Below are 20,151 nucleotides of genomic sequence, written 5' to 3' on the forward strand. Positions count from 1 at the left end.
CCTTATAAGAAAAACCCAGAGAATTAGCTAGCTACTTCCTTTGATACGAGGACACAGCCAGAAGACAGACTTCTGAAACTGGGAAGAGAGCCCTCATCAGAACCCAACCATACTGGCCACCTGATCTCAGACTTTTGGCTTCCAGAACTGTAGAAAGTAAGTTTCCATTGTTGACAGGCCATCCAGTTTACGGTATTTTGGTATAGCAACCAGAGCTCACTAAAACACATAGCCAACTTGTCTTTCATGGATAACTTTGTTTTATTCAAAAGAGAACACAGTCTGAACCCTCAGAGGGAAGTCCCCAAGGTTAAGGTCATTGGCACATGCTACATTCAAGTGGCTCATCTCATCTCCATATCTGGTGGCCAAGAGGAAAATAAGAAACTCCTTGGAAAAAGAGAATTCTCTCTGTGATGTCATGATGTCTAGTGGCTGCAAACTTTGAAATCATGAAATAACCCAGCATCTGTAATTTAAACTTTATTTTATATCTATTGTTAAATTACACAAAATCAGTAAATGGTTTGTAAAGCTACATCATTGGACAGATGTTTACAGTTGAAGTCATGGGATTTACATGATGATGACCAAAATGTATATTTATAACATCCCCTATATACAATAAATCAGTATAGACAGAGAAACTGCACTTAATCTCTGCAAACCATGCACACCACAGCAATAACACAAAATATTTTTTTCTGTAACAAGCTTTTCCACTGGCTCGGGCTTCATCCTTCTTTCCAACAGTACCTATCAGCTTTAAGAGCAAACATCATCCATTAAAACAAAATGAAACTGAAATACCACAGTGATCTACAGAATCATTAGTTTAAAAACACAAAGTACACAAAATAGTTTCACTCTAAAACAGTTTGACTTTAAGGTATTTTGGATTTTGAAAATTTTTTTCCTTTCAGTTTTCCAGTTCTCAGATTCCCAGGACTGCGATACTGTCAGGCAAAACAAAATTTAGATCTACTGATACAAGCGCAGAGTCAAAAACATTTTTTAATCCAAGTACTCAGCTTCTTGTCCAGTTTGTGGCCTTATTATTACAGATGAAACTAGATCATGCAAATGAGCAGATTGTACAAGATGTGACTTTATGGTCACATTTCTAAGCATGTCCCTCATGAAAACATAAAAGCCACTTGCAGTTGCCTTTCTGCTTTACAGCCAGAGGCTTAGTGTAAGTCCTTACGAAAGGATAGCACAACCCGTAATATGGAAGCTGCCCAGAATCAGGATGTTTGCTAGCACAGTGGGTTATATACTTCTTTTTGGCCCGTGCAATTCAAACTTGATACCCTGAAAGTATTTTTGCACAGACTTCCAATACCAAATCACTTTCTTCAACCCATATGCTTCTGATGTTTAACCTCACTGCAGAATACTTTTGCCTTTTCTTTTCTCAAAACTAAAGCTGGTACACGGCTCACCCAAAGTATCGAGGTAAAGCTTTTGGTGTTACTGAATAACATTGGCTATCCTAGTGCTTATTCCAACCTTGTTTTTCTCTCGTAATTGTCTACACTCTGTCAACATGAAAAAGAACTAATGGGCTAGAAAGAGACAGCCCAACTGGAAACATTACAATAAAAATGTACAAAAAGTAAATAACGATTCATTCACATTCAGGTTCAATTCTATCTGATCAAGAACAGAATACTAACTTCAGCAATATTTTAAGACACGCTATCCTGTTCAAGAGTTTCTTGATAAGGATCTCACTACACAAACATTGATAAGACAATTCTATGGAAAGAAAGTCCTGACTTTAATCCAGGATTATATATCACAATAAATTCAGCAACACACCATTTAGATGATGAAGAGAGATTCTAAAACGGGTTAGTTTGGAATGAGCACAACTCGGAGAAGCTTTAAAATGAATGAGAAGCAGCGCCAAAAAGATTCCAGAATTGTTGAAATTACAGTGCCCAGAAATCGTCTGGAAATTAGATCTTTACATTGGTACTCCATTTGGAAAAAGTGTTTGGTTTAATATGAGATACACCCTGTTTAAAACCTTTAAATAGCAGAAGGTAGAAAAAGTTTAAAATTTTAAACATCTCAAATAACAAGATGAGTCCCTTTCTACTCAAAAGCCAATATTTTTACATAAAACTACTCATGTTTGGGAGAGAAGTTTTCCATTTTCTACTATTTGGTAAACTCTACCATCAGTTCTTATTTTATTTAAATAGATTCTTGGTTATAATCAGAAGAAAATGAAGTTTTGTGTTTAGTTTGTTTTATGTTATATTCATGCTTACCCCTGGAAAAAAATGTTTGCTTCCAAGATTGGGTTTCAACAGTGTGTCATGAATAATGTAAAGTCCATTTCTTAGGCATAAGTTAAATGGCCACATTTTATGTTTCCACTTTGTCCCTATGACTAATTTAAGAACTTCTTAAAATATCTAAACAGCAATTTCTGGTGAGTCTGGTTTGGCTTTTGGATTTTATAAATACTCCAACAAACCAAAAAAAAAAAAAAGGCAATTTAATTACATATTGAAATTTGTTTTACCCACTCACAGTAGAACACTGAATTGAAAGGCAACTGTAAAGGCGACATCTTAACTTTTTTGAACTTCCAAACTTTAGGAAGCAGAATGTGTTTGGACGCTCTCATGTTTGAGGATTTGCCCTATTTTGACTGGCGCTTTGGGAGAAGTGTGTGAAAGCCTTTGGGAGCCACTTAGCGCCATTTCTCTACGCTGCCTATATAGTCATGGGTGCCATTGCTGGTGTTGCCATCGCTCTGCTCTTGGCCTGAATTCTGCTTCTGGCTTTCCTGGTTCTCCTTTGGACTTGGATTCTGACCCGAGCTCTGAGTCAGATTCTGAATCAGATTCTGAAACAGATTCTGAGTCCCACTCTGACTAGCATTCAGGTTTGGGTTCTGACTCGGATTCTGACTCGGATTTGGGTTCTGGCCCTGACTCTGGGTCTGGTAATGGGTCTGAAGGAACCTTCCCTTCAGAAATTTGCGTTGTTCCTGACGCTTCCGTCTAGCTTCCTGATGCTCCTTCTGCCTCATAAACTGATACCTTTGCAAAAAGAGATCTTTTGCATAGCTGTACAATTCCATATCCAGAAAATTCAGTCCCTCAATACGTTTTTGGAGTTCCTCATTGATTTCTACGCTAGAGGCCCTAGTGGTGTTATACTGGGTAAAGGGAGAAATAAAGTTCATGTTGAAGGTTTTCTCAAACAGATACTGGGTCTTCCGCTGAAACTCAGTGAGGCCGAAGAATGCCATGTGCTTCAGATTCGATTTGGCACTTTCCAGGAGGACCTTGTTCCTCTGCTTTTCAGGCATGACTGACAGGTTGTAGCAGCCAACGAGTGTGAGGTCGGAGAGCATGCGCACCTGGCGGTTGTTGGCTAGGTTGTAGGGACAGTCCATGAACTCTTTCAGGGGGCAGCCAGACCAGTCGTCTCCAGTGTAGCAGCTGGGCAGCTCTTCAGAAGTTGGGGGCCTGCCATCGCAGACATGGAGGGACGCTTTCCATGTTGCCCCTCTCTGGACATGCCTCCACTCACTCAGGTACCGGGACACTGGGTCTCGGAGGATGGTGATATAGTGGAAGTTCCTGTGGACAAAGCACAAAGGCCAGTGGTCAGGGCTGTAGCTGACATAGGTGGAGTCAGGGAAGGGGCATGGCATATGTGATGTTCACTGGTCAGGAAGGGAGGCCCACTAGCCTGTCCAGAGAGCTCCTTTTTAAAGCATATACATCGGGTGGAAAGGCCACTCCCCCTTCCTCCTTCCCCCTCTGTTTCTCTCTCTCCAGCTACTGACGAAGTCCTCCCAATGACCTCATTTATTTCCTACTCCCCACTCCCAAACTCCCATTAACTGATCATGAAATGGAGACTCAATGGAAATGAATGATTTTACTGAAGTGATAACAGGTTGACAAGTACTCAAGTTCTAATCTTTCTCACTAAATACACAAAAGCATTCTTCTAATAGCTAGTCTAATCAGGATATCTTATTAACAAAACCTTGTTGAAAGAGTGTCTGATATGATGCTTTTGATTCTGGGTGCTGTCATAACATCATGGCTCCTACGTGATGGCAGTGGAATGTGAAGATACGCAGTGCAGACCGGAGCCTCCAGAAATAAACACTGTGGTTAGTTACTGACTGAAATAGACATGGTAGCTGCCAATGGCATATATATCAGTTACTACCTCGGTTTCAGCCTTCACTCAACGTGCTAATATTCCCAGCAGAGGCAAGTTAACTCTATCAGTTCCAAAATGCCCTTTTTCTTTATCCACTGAAAGGACACCCGGATGTCAGCATGTATGGAGGCTTTGTTGTGTTACTGTCTTCACTTTAAAGCTGCAAACTGATAAGAGCTCTTTGCTCACATAGCAGACTAGTAAACATTTAAACCGCACACCCACACACACCCATACAGAGCAGGTGCATTCACACACACATGCACGCACAGCAGAAGCATCCTGGCTTATGATGTGATCAAGGGAAAAACAACTTTGCAGCTGTACTTTAATTAAGAAATGAGCTTCCATTCACGTTCAGTGGATGAAAGATGAGGTCATGGATGGGCCTATTGTGGAAGGAAGATGAAAATACTGAATATTAACATTAATTTCTTAAAGGAAACCTGGGGAATGGCTTGTAGCTTTTCTGAAGTTTATTCTTTCGCACCTGAGGGATGCTGCTTCTGCACCCAGGAGTGAGGAGCCAGATGGAACCAAGTCAAGCACCCGACTGGCTAGGTCTGCTGGCTGATGTCCTCTGAACAAACATTCCTCCCAAGTCTTGGGCTCTGAGCAATGCAGGCACCCTGGGATCTATCCTGGGTGCTTCTCTTCTCTTCATGGTGTTCCCTCTGCCTAGCGTAACCTTCCTTCTTTCACTGGAAAATTCTAGACATCCTGAAATTTCCAGTCCAAGTATGATCTCTCCTCCGAGATAATTTATCCCACGCCTGTTGCCAATCATCGTCTCTTCTTCAGTGACACTGGCACCGTTAACTTTGGCTAAAATATTTTTGATACTGAATCACAATTTTTTGTTTGTATTTCTGTTTAGGTTTTCTGCGACAAGAACTCTACATATTCTTCTTTAACTCTCATCTCATCCTTTTCAATGTTGTACCAGACACAAAGCAGAATCCCAGTTACTCCTTTAATTACTTCTTTAATGAACTATCCCGGGGAATAAGAAGGAGAGAGTTGGGAACTGGTAAGGTCATGCCTCATCATAGTAAAAACTCTGGAGAATCTAAGTGACTGGCAAAAACCATAAAAAATTTAAAATATCACCTTCTATGATATTGCGGAGTAAACAAGCATGGGATACAAGAGAAGCATCCTGGAGTGAGGCTGGAGGGGTGGCAAACCCACGTTGACTGGCCTCACTCTTTTGCCTGCCTGCGGCCACTCAGATTCATTTTTGTAAAGACCCACTGCTAACAACTAGCAGCTTTTCTTCCTCAGTAGCCTTGACCAACAAAGGTGACTGCTGTTTCCATGGGGTCCGAACTTCTATTCCTTGCTTTGGTATTCATTCATTCACTCCTTTGGTACAGATTTATTAAGCCTTCATGCTAAGCCTGAGGCCACAGCTTTATGGCAATTAGTCTGATTATTTGGAAAAAAAAGAGATTTATGAAGACCACCGACACACTTGGATTAGTCTTTCAACCAGCTTTTCCAGGCATGCATTATAAATGGGTGTTTAAAAGCCCCATGATGGAGTCACCTTCATGCTCAGCTGACAGTCCTCCAGCGCACATTTGTTTTACTGATTTAAGCCAACAGTGACATCTTCTGGTAAATTCTAGAGTGCACCCCTTGTGCATGCCTGTGGCTCTGCTCCCTAAAAACTCTCCCTTGTCCTTCAGAACAGATAGATCATAACCACCAGGGTTAGTGTCTGAACCAGTGTTTTGTAAGCACTATCCCCACGTGGAGAGAGAGAGGAGGCAGACGAGGAATGCAAAGGTGGATATTGACAGAGCCTCTCATGGTACGGGTGTGTCCCTCCTCCAAGCTGAAGGTCTCTCCTAGTGCCTGTATGAAAGGAGGGCCGTCCAAGGTGGGCAGCCTCGGGGTCTCTGCACTGTGGGATTATCACAGCAGCAGAGAAATTAGAGGCGTCTACACGTGTGCATATCCATATGCTGGTAATGACAGCTACCATTCACTCAGATGCCAATAGCTCTGGAGAGTCAGGGATTGCCAGCAGCCCTCTTCTTCCAGGGAAAATAGGTCCAGGGTGCCAGACTGCCTCAATTAGAAACACCTGATGCTGCTCGGAAAATGATCCTTGGGTGAAAAGGAAGATCAGCTAAAGGTGGGTCTCCAGGAATGTCCAGTGGCCTCCAAATGGCATAGTGTGTTGGAGGTGGAAAGGCAGTTGCAGATAACACCTAGAAGGTTTCACAGGGCTAAGGATTGAGGATGCTCATTATTCTAAGTGAGGGGTTGTCAGGGAAATGTCAGAGAAGACCCTGCCACACCCAGAGCAACTGAGGGTGTGAAAGCCCAAGCCAATGGCACAGTGAGTGGAGAGGCAAAGGAGCACTGAAACATAGGTGGCACTCTTGCTGTGCTTGTTTGCTCAAGCATCTGTGTGACTGGCACTGGAAAAGGGCCTGATTATTGGTGTTTAGTTTCTAAGTCATGTCCGACTCTTTGCGACCCCATGGATGATGGCACGCTAGGCTTCCCTGTCCCTCACCATCTCCTGGAGCTTGCTCAAACTCATGTGCATTGAGTCGGTGATGCCATCCAACCATCTCGTCCTCTGTCTTCCCCTTCTACTCCTGCCTTCAATCTTTCCCAGCATCAGGGTCTTTTCTAATGAGTTAACTCTTTGCATCAACTCTTAAGACTTCATGCTAGGCCTGAGGCCACAGCTTCATGGCAATTAGTCTGATTATTTGGAAAAAATTTATGAAGACACACTTGGATTAGTCTTTGTGGCCAAAGTATTGGAGCTTCAGCTTCAGCATCAGTCCTTCCAGTGAATATTCAGGGTTGATTCAGGAAGAGGCCCTGGAGATGCCCACAGATAAGTCACAGGGCCTGGAGCATCCCTAACTCATGCGCTATTAATGACTGGAGTGGGCACAAGGCACTATGAAAGCACCTTGCAGTGATTCCCAGCCAAGCCTAATAATAGAAGGGTTTCTGTAGCTTTATTTTGAAAAACAAGGAAGAATTAGATAAGGCAAGAAGAGTGAAATGGAGTATGACACAGAAAGGTCAGAATGAGCAAAGGCACAGAGGCATAAAACTAGCCTGCTGTGTACAGAGGAAGAGCACAGGAAACCTCTAACTGGGAGTTACTGGGAGTTACTGGCTAGTGGCAGGAATGGAGGATGGGGAAGTGGCCATGGACAGGGTCGTGAAAGGCCTCAGATGCCACATTAAAGAATTGAGACTTCTGGGATTTTCTGGCAGTCCAGTGGTTAGGACTCAGCACTTTCACTGCCTAGGGCCCGGGTTCAGTTCCTGGTCAGGGGACTAAGATCCCTCAAGTTGTTAGGTTCAGCCAGAAAAAAGAAAAAAAAGGATTTAGATTTATGAAGACAACAGAGAGGCCTTTAGAGGGTTTTAGGCAGGGGAGTCATATGATGAAGCCTGTGTTTTAGAAAGATCACTGTGTATGGTGTGTGGTGGAACTGGGGAAGTGAGTTGATGTTACTGTAGAAAACAAGACAGAAGAAAAGAGGGCAGACTAGGGAGGCATTTGGAGGCGGGGTTGAAGTAACAAGACTTAGGGACAAAATGAATGTAGGGGAGAGGGAGGAGGAGGGGTAAGGAGGGCTCCCAGGTCTCTGACTGAATGGACAGATAGAGAGCCTCAAAGAGTGATCTGGGCTTAAGATGTGGAGTTGTCAGCAAAACATCATGGCTGCAGACCTTGAGGACTGACTTAGGGAGCATTTGTTAATTCCACGTGTGTGGCTTCAGGTATTGGAAGACAGCATTTCAGAAACCCCGTGGCTTCTCTTCTTTATGTTAAATATAGTTTCCAGCTATTCTCTCCACTGCTTCAGGTCCCCTCACTATGCTTTTGTTTGCCTCTGAACATATTCCAGTTATTTGGAATGTGCCCTCTAGGCAGAGTCTGACAAGGAACAAGTAGGGAGTCTATCACCACCCTCATTCTCGACACCGTTTCTCTTAATGTGGCCTCATATCACATCAGCCCTTTTGGCAGACTGCTGACCCACCGTCAACTACCTTCTTTCATTGTTTCACACGCAGGTCATTTGAAAACCCACTCTGCTTTGTCCTGAACAGATGCAGTTTGTCTGTGGCCCTGTTTAATTTCTTCTTGGTAGAGGCAGTCTAAGGCTGTCAAAACGCATCTGGATTTTGATTATATCCCCTGATATCTTCACCATATCTTCTTCTTGTCTTCTGGCAATGCCTGCATCCAGGCATTGATCAAAACAGAGCAAGATGCAGGCGAGAGCAGGTCTCTGGTAGCTGCTGGAAATCTCCCCTTCAGGTTGATAAACCCAAAGGGTGCTGCTGAATGCTGTGATTTAATTTTAAACGAGTGAGCCAATCTCGGCCACAGAAAAATCACACTCAGCCTGTTTCAGTTAGTAGGGATTGGACAGAAATATCTTGTGACCAAACATGTCACTTGATTAGGATGACCAGGTGTCACATCTTTAGAGTCGTGACTCCCCCTCAGTTACCCATGTTGATTTAAAGACCCTTGTTTGGTGCCTCTATGCGACCATGGGGCCTCGACAGGCAGGACATAGTGAAACATTTGCCATCCTCTGCAAGTCCAGGCCAACTTTTGCTTGTCATTGGTAAATAAATGTGGAAACAACAGCAACCAAAGAAAGAGTGGCCCAGGAAAGAAATCCGGGGGCCACCCTTGACTCCTCTCTCTCACTTACCTTCAATGTCTGAATTTTCCCCGAGTCCTGCTGATTCTAGTTCTTTTTTTTTTAAACACTTTTATTAGAGTGTAGTTGCTTTACAATGTTGTGTTAGTTTCTGCTGTACAGTAAAGTGAATCAGCTATATGCATACACATATCCCCCCCCTTTTTAAAATTTCCTTCGCATTTAGGTTATCACAGAGCACTGAGTAGAGTTCCCTGTGCTATATAGTAGGTTCTTTTTAGTTATCTGTTTTTATACATGGTAGTATATATCTGCCAATCCCAACCTCCCAGTTCATCCCACCTGCCCTTCCCTGCTTGGTACCGATACATTTGTTCTCTACATCTGCGTCTCTATTTCTGCTTTGCAAATAACTTCATCTATGCCAGTTTCCTAGATTCCACATATATGGGTTAATATATGATATTTGTCTTTCGCTTTCTGAACTCAGTTCACCCTGTGTAACAGTCTCTAGTTCTTATTAGCTCCCAAATCCATCCTTTCTACCACTGCCTGGGGTCAGGCCCTCATCACTTTTCTACCTGATCACTGAATCAGTATCCTGGCCCACCTCCCTGTCCCCGGACTGACATCCATTCCACACTCTCCTATGACACACATCTGACCTACCACTCCCTAGTTAAGACCTCTTAATGGCTCCCTATCAGTTGTGACATGAAGTGCAAGCTCTCCACATGTGACCCACAGCCTTGTGGCTGGCACCTGACAACCACCTTTCTTTCTCTTCAGTCTGATCTCTATTAAGCTCCCTCGACACGAGTCTTTCTCAACCATGAGTAATTCGAACCCTCCCACTTCCATTTCCTGACCCTAAGACATTTGGAAAAACCTGGAGACATTTCGGTTGTCACAACTGGGGAGCAGGTGCTACCGACATCTAGTGAGTTGAGTCTAGGAATGCTTCTAAGCATCCTACAATGCAGGCTAGTGACCAATTATCAGCAGTGCCAAGGCTGACAAACCCTGCTATATATTCTATGTTCCAAGTATGCAAAAGTAATTTTAATGTTCTACATTGGTTCCAGGCAAAGATCCTACAGGTCCTTTCCCTTTGTATATGGAGTGCCTACTGTTTGGAATGGCTCCAATCTGTCTTTTGTAGATCACCTGGAAACCTCCAAGACTAAACTCAAAGATTGCCTCCTCCATGAACCTTTCCTTGACCTTCCGGGGCAGAGTTACCTACCCTGGTATTCCTGTTTCAACTGTGCCGGTATTCTCCTATTGTAACATTCTGCACAATGGGCTATGATTGTCTAGTGATTTGTCTGCTTCCCCCATTAGACTATGAGCTCTGGAAGGGTAGGGACCATGTAGCATTTATTAACATAAGCCCCCGCCCTGGGCCTGGAATAATGTCTGACATAAAATAAGTGATTAGTAAAAGACTGTTAATTGGATGTCTGCAGCAGAAACAGCAGAGCTTACAGTGAGCTCACAAGAAATGCCTATCGTCGTCTTTGATACAGAAAAGCCACTAGATGTCAGTATTAAATAACAGATCTACCATTTTACACCTGTGTAGGAACATTTCGGAGAAGGCAATGGCACCCCACTCCAGTACTCCTGCCTGGAAAATCCCATGGACGGAGGAACCTGGTGGGCTGCAGTCCATGGGGTCGCGAAGAGTCGTACACGACTGAGCGACTTCACTTTCATTTTTCACTTTCATGCATTGGAGAGGGAAATGGCAACCCACTCCAGTGTTCTTGCCTGGAGAATCCCAGGGACAGGGGAGCCTGGTGGGCTGCCGTCTATGGGGTCACACAGAGTCAGACACGACTGAAGCGACTTAGCAGCAGCAGCAGCAGGAACATTTTAAGGGGCTCTAGCTATGAAGGGTATCTAGTTACATTTAGCACTTGTCACTGACTTTCTGTGTAGTAGTCCAATTTTAAAGAAGGGTGGGAAGTTTAAGGATATTAAGAGTATGTAAATGGATACAGTGACAGACTATTTTTCAGTTCAGTTCAGTTCAGTCGCTCAGTCGTGTCCGACTCTTTGAGACACCATGAATTGCAGCACGCCAGGCCTCCCTGTCCATCATCATCTCCTGGAGTTCACTCAAACTCACGTCCATCGAGTCGGTGATGCCATCCAGCCATCTGTCGTCCCCTTCTCCTCCTGCCCCCAGTCCCTCCCAGCATCAGAGTCTTTTCCAATGAGTCAACTCTTCGCATGAGGTGGGCAAAGTACTGCAGTTTCAGCTTTAGCATCATTCCTTCCAAAGAACACCCAGGGCTGATCTCCTTTAGAATGGACTGGTTGGATCTCCTTGCAGTCCAAGGGACTCTCAAGAGTCTTCTCCAACACCACAGTTCAAAAGAATCAATTCTTCGGCGCTCAGCTTTCTTCACAGTCCAACTCTCACATCCATACATGACACTGGAAAAACCATAGCCTTGACTAGATGGACCTTTGTTGACAAAGTAATGTCTCTGCATATGCTGTTTAGGGGATCCCAAATCACTGCAGATGGTGACTGCAGCCATGAAATTAAAAGACGCTTGCTCCTTGGAAGAAAAGTTATGACCAACCTAGACAGCATATTGAAAAGCAGAGACATTACTTTGTCAACAAAGGTCCATCTAGTCAAGGCTATGGTTTTTCCAGTGGTCATGTATGGATGTGAGAGTTGGACTATGAAGAAAGCTGAGGACCGAAGAATTGATGCTTTTGAACTATGGTGTTGGAGAAGACTCTTGAGAGTCCCTTGGACTGCAAGGAGATCCCACCAGTCCATCCTAAAGGAAATCAGTCCTGAATATTCATTGGAAAGACTGGTGCTGAAGCTGAAAGTCCAATACTTTGGCCACCTGATGTGAAGAATTGACTCATTGGAAAAGACTCTGATGCTGGGAAAGATTGAAGGTGGGAGGGGAAGGGGACGATAGAGGAAGAGATGGATGGTATCACCGACTAAATGGACATGAGTTTGAGTAGACTCCGAGTTAGCGATGGACAGGGAGGCTTGGCATGCTGCAGTCCATGGGGTCACAAACAGTTGGGCACGACTAAGCGACTGAACTGAAATGGATAGAATGAGAACCATACAGTTTTCATGATCACTGAAACAGATTATCCTGAAATAAGTACCCAAGTTCTAAGTCACAGATTTTGAGATTTGGCAGAGCAAGAAGAAACTTTTGAGATGGCAAATCATCTAAATCAATGTCTTCACTTTAGACGTAAAGAATTCAAGGCCTTGGCAGCAAAGATTTGCGCACAAGTCACAAATGGCCAGTGGTTCTTGGGAATCAATCTAACTGCAAGGAATATTCCTGGGCTGAAGGCATATATTTTTAGTAGTTCCTGTCTTTGTGTCTATTGATTACCTAGGATGGTATAATAAACCATGCCCAGAACAGACCAGTAATCCTTAAAAAGGGGAGGCTTTTGGCTGCAAAGAGAGGGCATTTCCTTATGCCAACTAGTTGCACAGCGAGGAGCTGGGGGCATTGGTGTCTGGAACTTAAACCTGTGGTTCAGATAGTAAAGAATCTGCCTGCAATGCAGGAGGCCCAGGTTCGATCCCTGGGTCAGGAATATCCCCTGGAGGATGGCATGGCAACCCACTCTGATATTCTTGCTTGGAGAATCCCATGGACAGAGGAGCCTGGTGGGGGTACAGTCCAGGGGGTTGCAAAAAGTTGGACACGACTGAGGACTAACACTTTCACTTTCACACTTACACATTAACTTACACATCAGCTCCCAACAATACTGTGAGTCAGATATAGTTATTCCCATTCTGAAGATGAAGAAGCTGAGACTAACAGAGAATGTGATTTGACCCAGTGCCTTGCCACAAGTTAAGATGCTGTTCTTGTTTAGCCGCTGAGTCATGTCCGACTCTTTGCGACCCCATGGACGGCAACACACCAGGCTTCCCTGTCCTTCACTATCTCCTGGAGTTTGCTCAAACTCATGTCCATTGAGTGAATGATGACATCCAACCATCTCATCTTCTGTCACCTCCTTCTTCTGCCCTCAATCTTTCCCAGCATCAAGGTCTTTTCTAATGAGTCAGCTCTTCGCATCAGGTGGCCAAAGTATTGAAGCTTCAGCTTCAGCATCAATCAAATAGGATTGCTCAGGTATGAACCAGTTTCTTTTTGACTGTAGAACATATATTCTCCCCATCCTACTACTGGGACACAAACCCAGGGCTTCTATGAACAAGCTAAGGATGTGGTTCTCACATCATGGCCCGGAATTAGCAGCGTCAGCATCACTTCATAAATTATCAGAAATGCACATTCTTGGGTCAAACCACTGAAGCAGAAACACAAGGGCTGGAGCCCGGCAATCTGTTTTAACAAGCTCTCTGGGAAATTCCCTGCTAGCTCCCTGGGCTTTCCTGATAGCTCAGTTGGTAAAGAATCCACCTGCAATGCAGGAGACCCTGGTTTGATTCCCTGGGTTGGGAAGATCCACTGGAAAAGTGATAGTCTACCCACTCCAGTGTTCTTGGGCTTCTCTTGTGGCTCAGCTGGTAAAGAATCCGCCTGCAGTGCAGGAGACCTGGGTTCGATCCCTGGGTCAGGAAGATCCCTGGAGGAGGGAAAGGCTACCCACTCCAGTATTTTGTCCTGGAGAATTCCACGACAAAAAAGTATAGTCCATGAGGTCTCAAAGAGTCGGACACTGTGGGAAATTCTGATGCACGTGTGTGCTTGAGAACCACTGTCCTAGGCATGTGGCTTCAGACATCAAAAGTCCCTCAGAGATCCCAGGGGTCCCCAGAGTGTGGACAAGTGACCCCAAGAGACAAAAGCATGCCAAAACAAGCCTAAGGAAGCCCACTGCTGTCCAGGGAAAGCCCAGAGAACTTGGCCTGAGCAAATTTATGAAGATTATGCTGTAAACGTTTAAATTTCCTTTAAGGCCACTGGTTCACAAAAAGCCACAATAAGTTTCTTCTTGCATCACTCAAAGGGGAAATAAATATAAAAGCCATTTTTTTTAATGGAAGGAGACCACTAAAATTGTACAAGTTAAGGTCATAGGAGCGATCAATAAAAAGTTAATTTAAGAAAGGAAACAAATTCTTAGCCCAAATCAATAGGACTGAACATTTTGTTACACCTGTAGCTTAGTTCTGTATTTTAAAGTTCAGCTTTTGCACATCTTGTTCATGGAGTAAGGATTAGTGGTACAGAAATAAGAACTGTGGTTGGTGGTCCTAAGTAGACTTCAGAGTGGGGCTCTGCGTGACATTGAGTCATTAATGCGGAAGGTCTGGTCTCCTTCCTTGGTTGATGATGTTGAAACCAACTGCACGGAACCTCCCATTGCATGTAAATGACTAGGTCAAGACAAGGAGGATGGCTTACAGATCAAACAACTTTAATATGTGAGCGTAGATGAAACACAATTATAGTTAATTGATTCAAAGGCAATCCCCTCCAATGGGACCGGATCCCCCAAGCCCTAGGATTGCCATTTTAACTGCTTTTCTTGAGTGACTCATATACCAGCAGTCCCCAAAGAGGAGTTCCTTAAACGCTATGAGCAGCCGTGGCAGCAGACTCATGTAAGAAGTGTGGGACTTGAAGACAGGACAACTTTGAAGTGGGTGGATGCTCATTTAGATGTGTTGTCTTTGGTGCATTTGTCAAACCATTCTTGTGGCTTAGCAGTCATGTTTGGTCTAGTGAGAAATGTGAGCCTTTATAGTCACATAAAGTGGATTACTTCCAATCACTTGATTGTCTTCACTACACTGGATGCTGAATGTCTCTCCTTTTCCCCCTTTAAGCTGATGCTGTGACCAATTGATGCTGGGCAATGCAAGAGAGGTGGAAAACAGGACCCATCCTTGGGAGCCCACTGATCTATAAGATAGCCAAGACTTTCACTGGCTCCTTGAATGGCTTGACTTAAGAGTACTTAGCAGTACACAAGCACTCCAGGAAAAGTATCTCTGGGACACAAAGCTAATTTAGAATAGGCTGAAGGTCTCACACCCCTCCAAATAAGCCATCCAGTTCTCCTGGCCAGGGGTTTTCTGCTGTTCTTCACACCTCACCCGAAGGAAGGAGCAGTTGTGTGTGCGTAAAGTAATACTTTGATCAATGCCTTAATTAACTGATGCCCCCCCACCCCTGGTTAACCAAAAGTTAGCCTGTGCGTACTGTGGGGAAACATTCAACAAGGCACAAATAGATTTTCCTTAAAAAGAAAGATGATTTGCAATGCCATTCTTCTTTCCTGCCTTTTACAAGGCAGGAAAATGATGGTTTCTTATTTGGTGAAAGGGAAGGAGATTTCTAATGTCTGTAAATTTGAACCCAACGTGGAACTCTTCACAGTACTTCACACAGAACTCATCACCACAGTCCTGGTGATGTTTACTTCTTTTTAAAGGAAATCTAGTTCCTCTCCTTCCCAAAGCCCAGTAGGCTCCAAAGTACATAAATCTAAGGACTTTTGTAAACAGTGAGAAGGCTGAGATTTTTAACAAGATGTGAAATTCCAAGCTTTATGACCCGTAGTTACCTGCCTTCACCAACTCAACTGCTTGGCAGCATGAAAAGTTTTGCTGCTTACCCTGCCCTCTGAATTTTCTGTGTGTTCTAAAATTACTCCGTGAGTCTCGGATCATCAGTACTCAGTGTGGTTCTGAGGTGGAAAGAACTTTTAGAGAAAACCCCTTCCAGTGTGGAGATGAGGGGCCTCTTGAAGGGCATGATCCATCCATGTCCCATAGAGACTAGTTCTGCCACTGATTAATCAACTCATGCTTCCTGCCTTCCCTTCCAGGGACTCCTCCCTCTCCACATGGTACTTCTCAGCTTCTGGAGTATTTCTATGTGGCATCTTCTGGCAAATTGTCATCCCTCAAGGGGTGGCATCTGAGGCAGCCAGAGAGAGGAGTTGGTTTTCTCCCTTTCTCCAAAGAGAGCAGGCAGAGGCGAAAAAGGGGTAAACTTCACCCAGGGGACAGACAGAAGGAAGCCAGAGGAAATGTCTAATTGCTGCCACTGGGACCACCATGGTTAAGGTCTTGCTCTCTGGATAAGCATCCTTGGTATCTCTTGTCGTGGGTCTCAATGAAGATAACATGACTGTTATATATAAAGTTCTTGGAACTGAGCTTGGAACCCAGCAGTTAACAAATGTTAGTTCCTATTATTGTTACTGTTTTTGCTCTACAGACATGGGTATTCAGCCAAAAGATGTTATTCAACCTTCCTAAAAATCACAAAGCTAGCTAATGACTGTCTGTCGGGTCTGTGTGATTCCTAAGCTCAAATGCTTGCCCGCTGCCCTGGCTGATGGTGCCCCATTTGGTCTTTGGCCAAGCATGTCTGAGCCTGCAGCTGTGTGTTCTCACTGAGTCATCCACCCCTACTTAGACCTGAGCACAGCCTGAGGAGCTACAGGCCAAGGGCACAAGGGCCCTGGCCAGAGTAGGAAGTCTCAGGAGGAGGAGGGAGTTGGATATGCCAGGATGTGAAAGGAAGGACTGCTTCTAAGGTTTTTGTGGGCCCCCGATAGAGCCTTAGGGAGGGGAGCTGAGCATGGCAGAGGTGGGGGCCAAGGGTGGGGTGTAGCAGACTACCATTCTCGCCCCCACGTCCCATTACACAGATAAGGAAACCAGAGAGGTGGCTCCCTTGCCTTCTCCAGATTGTGGGAAATCTGGAGGCCCACGGGATCCTTTCTTCAGGGACTCCCGCAAAGACATGGAACCAAGTAACAGGCCTTCTGCAGATGGCGGGCAGTCAATAAAGAGCATTTAAGGTTCTTCTCAGCAGGCTGCAGACAGCTGCACTGGTTCAGCTGGGCCGCTGGCCATGTGCTGTCTAGGAGGCAGGCACCTTGGGTGCGTGTGGGGGAAATTGTTAGAGGAAAACTAGTCTAGATAAATGTCTGCGCTCAGCATTGTGGTATTTTCCAGAACAGCACAAGGGAAAAGTTTTCCCCTCCATGAAGGCTGCCCCTTCTTGAGTCCTGGGTTGATTTTAATGAGCTCTAATATTATTGTTAGGTGCTGAGAGAGACAAACTGCAAACCCTGGCTTTTGTGGGGGAAACAGACCTCGTTTACCATTTAAACTGTGAAGAATGGGAGCCATTCAGAATTTCCAGGGTTGGCTGAGTTGTGCCTGCATTCCCCCGGGGAGCATTTTTTTTTTTTTCCTGCAGGTATTCAGGTTGCAAAAGTCACAATTACTGGATAACATGGCTGGGCTGTATGTGTGTGGAAATGAGCATCGTGTATAGCACCGGGCACAGCCTGGTTTCCCCACAATGATAACATGGAAAATGGAAAAATAACTCGCTAATCCCCCACTCTGTTCATTTCCAAGGCAAGCCATTCAATATCACGGTAATCTAAGTCTATGCTCCAACCAGTAACGCTGAAGAAGCTAAAGTTGAATGGTTCTATGAAGACCTACAAGACCTTTTAGAACTAATACCCAAAAAAGATGTCCTTTTCATTATAGGGGACTGGAATGCCAAAGTAGGAAGTCAAGAAACACCCGGAGTAACAGGCATATTTGGCCTTGGAGTACGGAATGAAGCAGGGCAAAGGCTAATAGAGTTCTGCCAAGAGAACGCACTGGTCATAGCAAACACCCTCTTCCAACAACACATGAGGAGACTCTACACATGGGCCTCACCAGATGGTCAACACCGAAATCAGATTGATTATATTCTTTGCAGCCAAAGATGGAGAAGCTCTATACAGTCAGCAAAAACAAGACCAGGAGCTGACTGTGGCTCAGATCATGAACTCCTTATTGCCAAATTCAGACTTAAATTGAAGAAAGTAGGGAAAACCACTAGACCATTCAGGTATGACCTAAATCAAATCCCTTATGATTATACAGTGGAAGTGAGAAATAGATTTAAAGGACTAGATCTGATAGAGTGCCTGATGAGCTATGGATGGAGGTTCATGACACTGTATAGGAGACAGGGATCAAGACCATCCCCATGAAAAAGAAATGCAAAAAGGCAAAATGGCTGTCTGGGGAGGCCTTACAGATAGCTGTGAAAAGAAGAGAAGTGAAAAGCAAAGGAGAAAAGGAAAGATATAAACATCTGAATGCAGAGTTCCAAAGAATAGCAAGGAGAGATAAGAAAGCCTTCCTCAGCACTTAATGCAAAGAAATAGAGGAAAACAATAGAATGGGAAAGACTAGAGATCTCTTCAAGAAAATTAGAGATACCAAGGGAATATTTCATGCAAAGATGGGCTCGATAAAGGACAGAAATGGTAGGGACCTAACAGAAGCAGAAGATATTAAGAAGAGGTGGCAAGAGTATACAGAAGAACTGTACAAAAAAGATCTTCATGACCCAGATAATCACGATGGTGTGATCACTGACCTAGAGCCAGACATCCTGAAATGTGAAGTCAAATGGGCCTTAAGAAGCATTGCTACGAACAAAGCTAGTGGAGGTGATGGAATTCCAGTTGAGCTATTTCAAATCCTAAAAGATGATGCTGTGAAAGTGCTGCACTCAATATGTCAGCAAATTTGGAAAACTCAGCAGTGGCCACAGGACTGGAAAAGGTCAGTTTTCATTCCAATCCCAAAGAAAGGCAATGCCAAAGAATGCTCAAACTACCGCACAACTGCACTCATCTCACACGCTAGTAAAGTAATGCTCAAAATTTTCCAAGCCAGGCTTCAGCAATACATGAACTGTGAACTTCCCGATGTTCAAGCTGGCTTTAGAAAAGGCAGAGGAACCAGAGATCAAATTGCCAACATCCTCTGGATCATGGAAAAAGCAAGAGAGTTCCAGAAAAAACATCTATGTCTGCTTTTTGACTATGCCAAAGCCTTTGACTGTGTGGATCACAATAAATTGTGGACAATTCTGAAAGAGATGGGAATACCAGACCACCTGACCTGCCTCTTAAGAAACCTGTATGCAGGTCAGAAAGTAACAGTTAGAATTGGACAAGGAACAACAGACTGGTTCCAAATTGGAAAAGGAGTACATCAAACCTGTATATTGTCACCCTGCTTATTTAACTTCTATGCAGAGTATATCATGAGAAATGCTGGGCTGGAAGAAGCACAAGCTGGAATCAAGATTGCCAGGAGAAATATCAATAGCCTCAGATATGCAGATGACACCACCCTTATGGCAGAAAGGGAAGAAGTAAAGAGCCTCTTGATGAAAGTGAAAGAGGAGAGTGAAAATGTTGGCTTTAAGCTCAACATTCAGAAAACTAAGATCATGGCATCTGGTTCCATCACTTCATGGCAAATGGATGGGTAAATAGTGTCAGACTTTATTTTTCTGGGCTCCAAAATCACTGCAGATGGTGATTGCAGCCATGAAATTAAAAGACACTTACTCCTTGGAAGGACAGTTATGACCAACCTAGATAGCATATTAAAAAGCAGAGACATTACTTTGTCAACAAAGGTCTGTCTAGTCAAGGCTATGGTTTTTCTAGTAGTCATGTATGGATGTGAGAGTTGGACTACAAAGAAAGCCGAGTGCCGGAGAATTGATGCTTTTGAACTGTGGTGTTGGAGAAGACTCCTGAGAGTCCCTTGGACTGCAAGGAGATCCAGCCAGTCCATCCTAAAGGAGATTAGTCCTGGGTGTTCATTGGAAGGACTGATGTTGAAGCTGAAACTCCAGTACTTTGGCCACCTGATGCAAAGAGATGACTCATTTGGAAAGACCCTGATGCTGGGAAAAATTGAGGGCAGGAGGAGAAGGGGACAACAGAGGAAGAGACGGTTGGATGGCATCACCAACTCAATGGACATGGTTTGCGTGAACTCCGGGAGTTGGTGATGGACAGGGAGGCCTGCCATGCTGTGGTTCATGGGGTCGCAAAGAGTCGGACATGACTGAGCGACTGAACTGAACTGAATCCCCCACCAACCTCTCTAACTCAGGAAAGAATCCCATGGCATGCTGGAGTGAGTACAAGAAGGGGCACCAGAGACACAAAGATCGTGCTGGAACAGAAAGACTGATTTTGAATGTTCTGGAGTGTTAAAAGCTCACAAGAGCTCCAGAGGTACTACGCATCAAAGGGTCATTTTTCATGGTATAGATAAGAGACTCTGGACCATTGCATTTCCTCTCTAAGGCAAAAAGGGAGTGGTGTAGTCCTGGGGAGCCAGGGGCCAAGCGCTCCTCCAAGTTACAACTGAGTATCACCCTGGGATGAGCTGAGTCCTTGAGAAAAGATATTTTTTTGTACTTATCCAACATGTGCCTGAGTG

General features: G+C 44.3%; 1 protein-coding gene across 3 annotated transcripts in view; it reads right to left on the bottom strand.

Moving 5' to 3' along the window:
- Positions 1–237: 237 nt before the first annotated feature.
- The window catches only part of HS6ST2 (heparan sulfate 6-O-sulfotransferase 2), a 591,504-nt gene continuing 571,590 nt past the window's right edge, over positions 238–20,151 (bottom strand). For all 3 annotated transcript variants that reach the window (XM_061408351.1, XM_061408350.1, XM_061408349.1), the window contains one exon: positions 238–3,608. In XM_061408351.1, coding sequence (XP_061264335.1) covers positions 2,711–3,608 — 898 coding nt within the window. In that variant the 3' untranslated portion in view covers positions 238–2,710. The remainder of the gene's footprint in view (positions 3,609–20,151) is intronic.

Source organism: Bos javanicus, chromosome X (genome assembly GCF_032452875.1).
Source record: "Bos javanicus breed banteng chromosome X, ARS-OSU_banteng_1.0, whole genome shotgun sequence".
Taxonomy (NCBI): domain Eukaryota; kingdom Metazoa; phylum Chordata; class Mammalia; order Artiodactyla; family Bovidae; genus Bos; species Bos javanicus.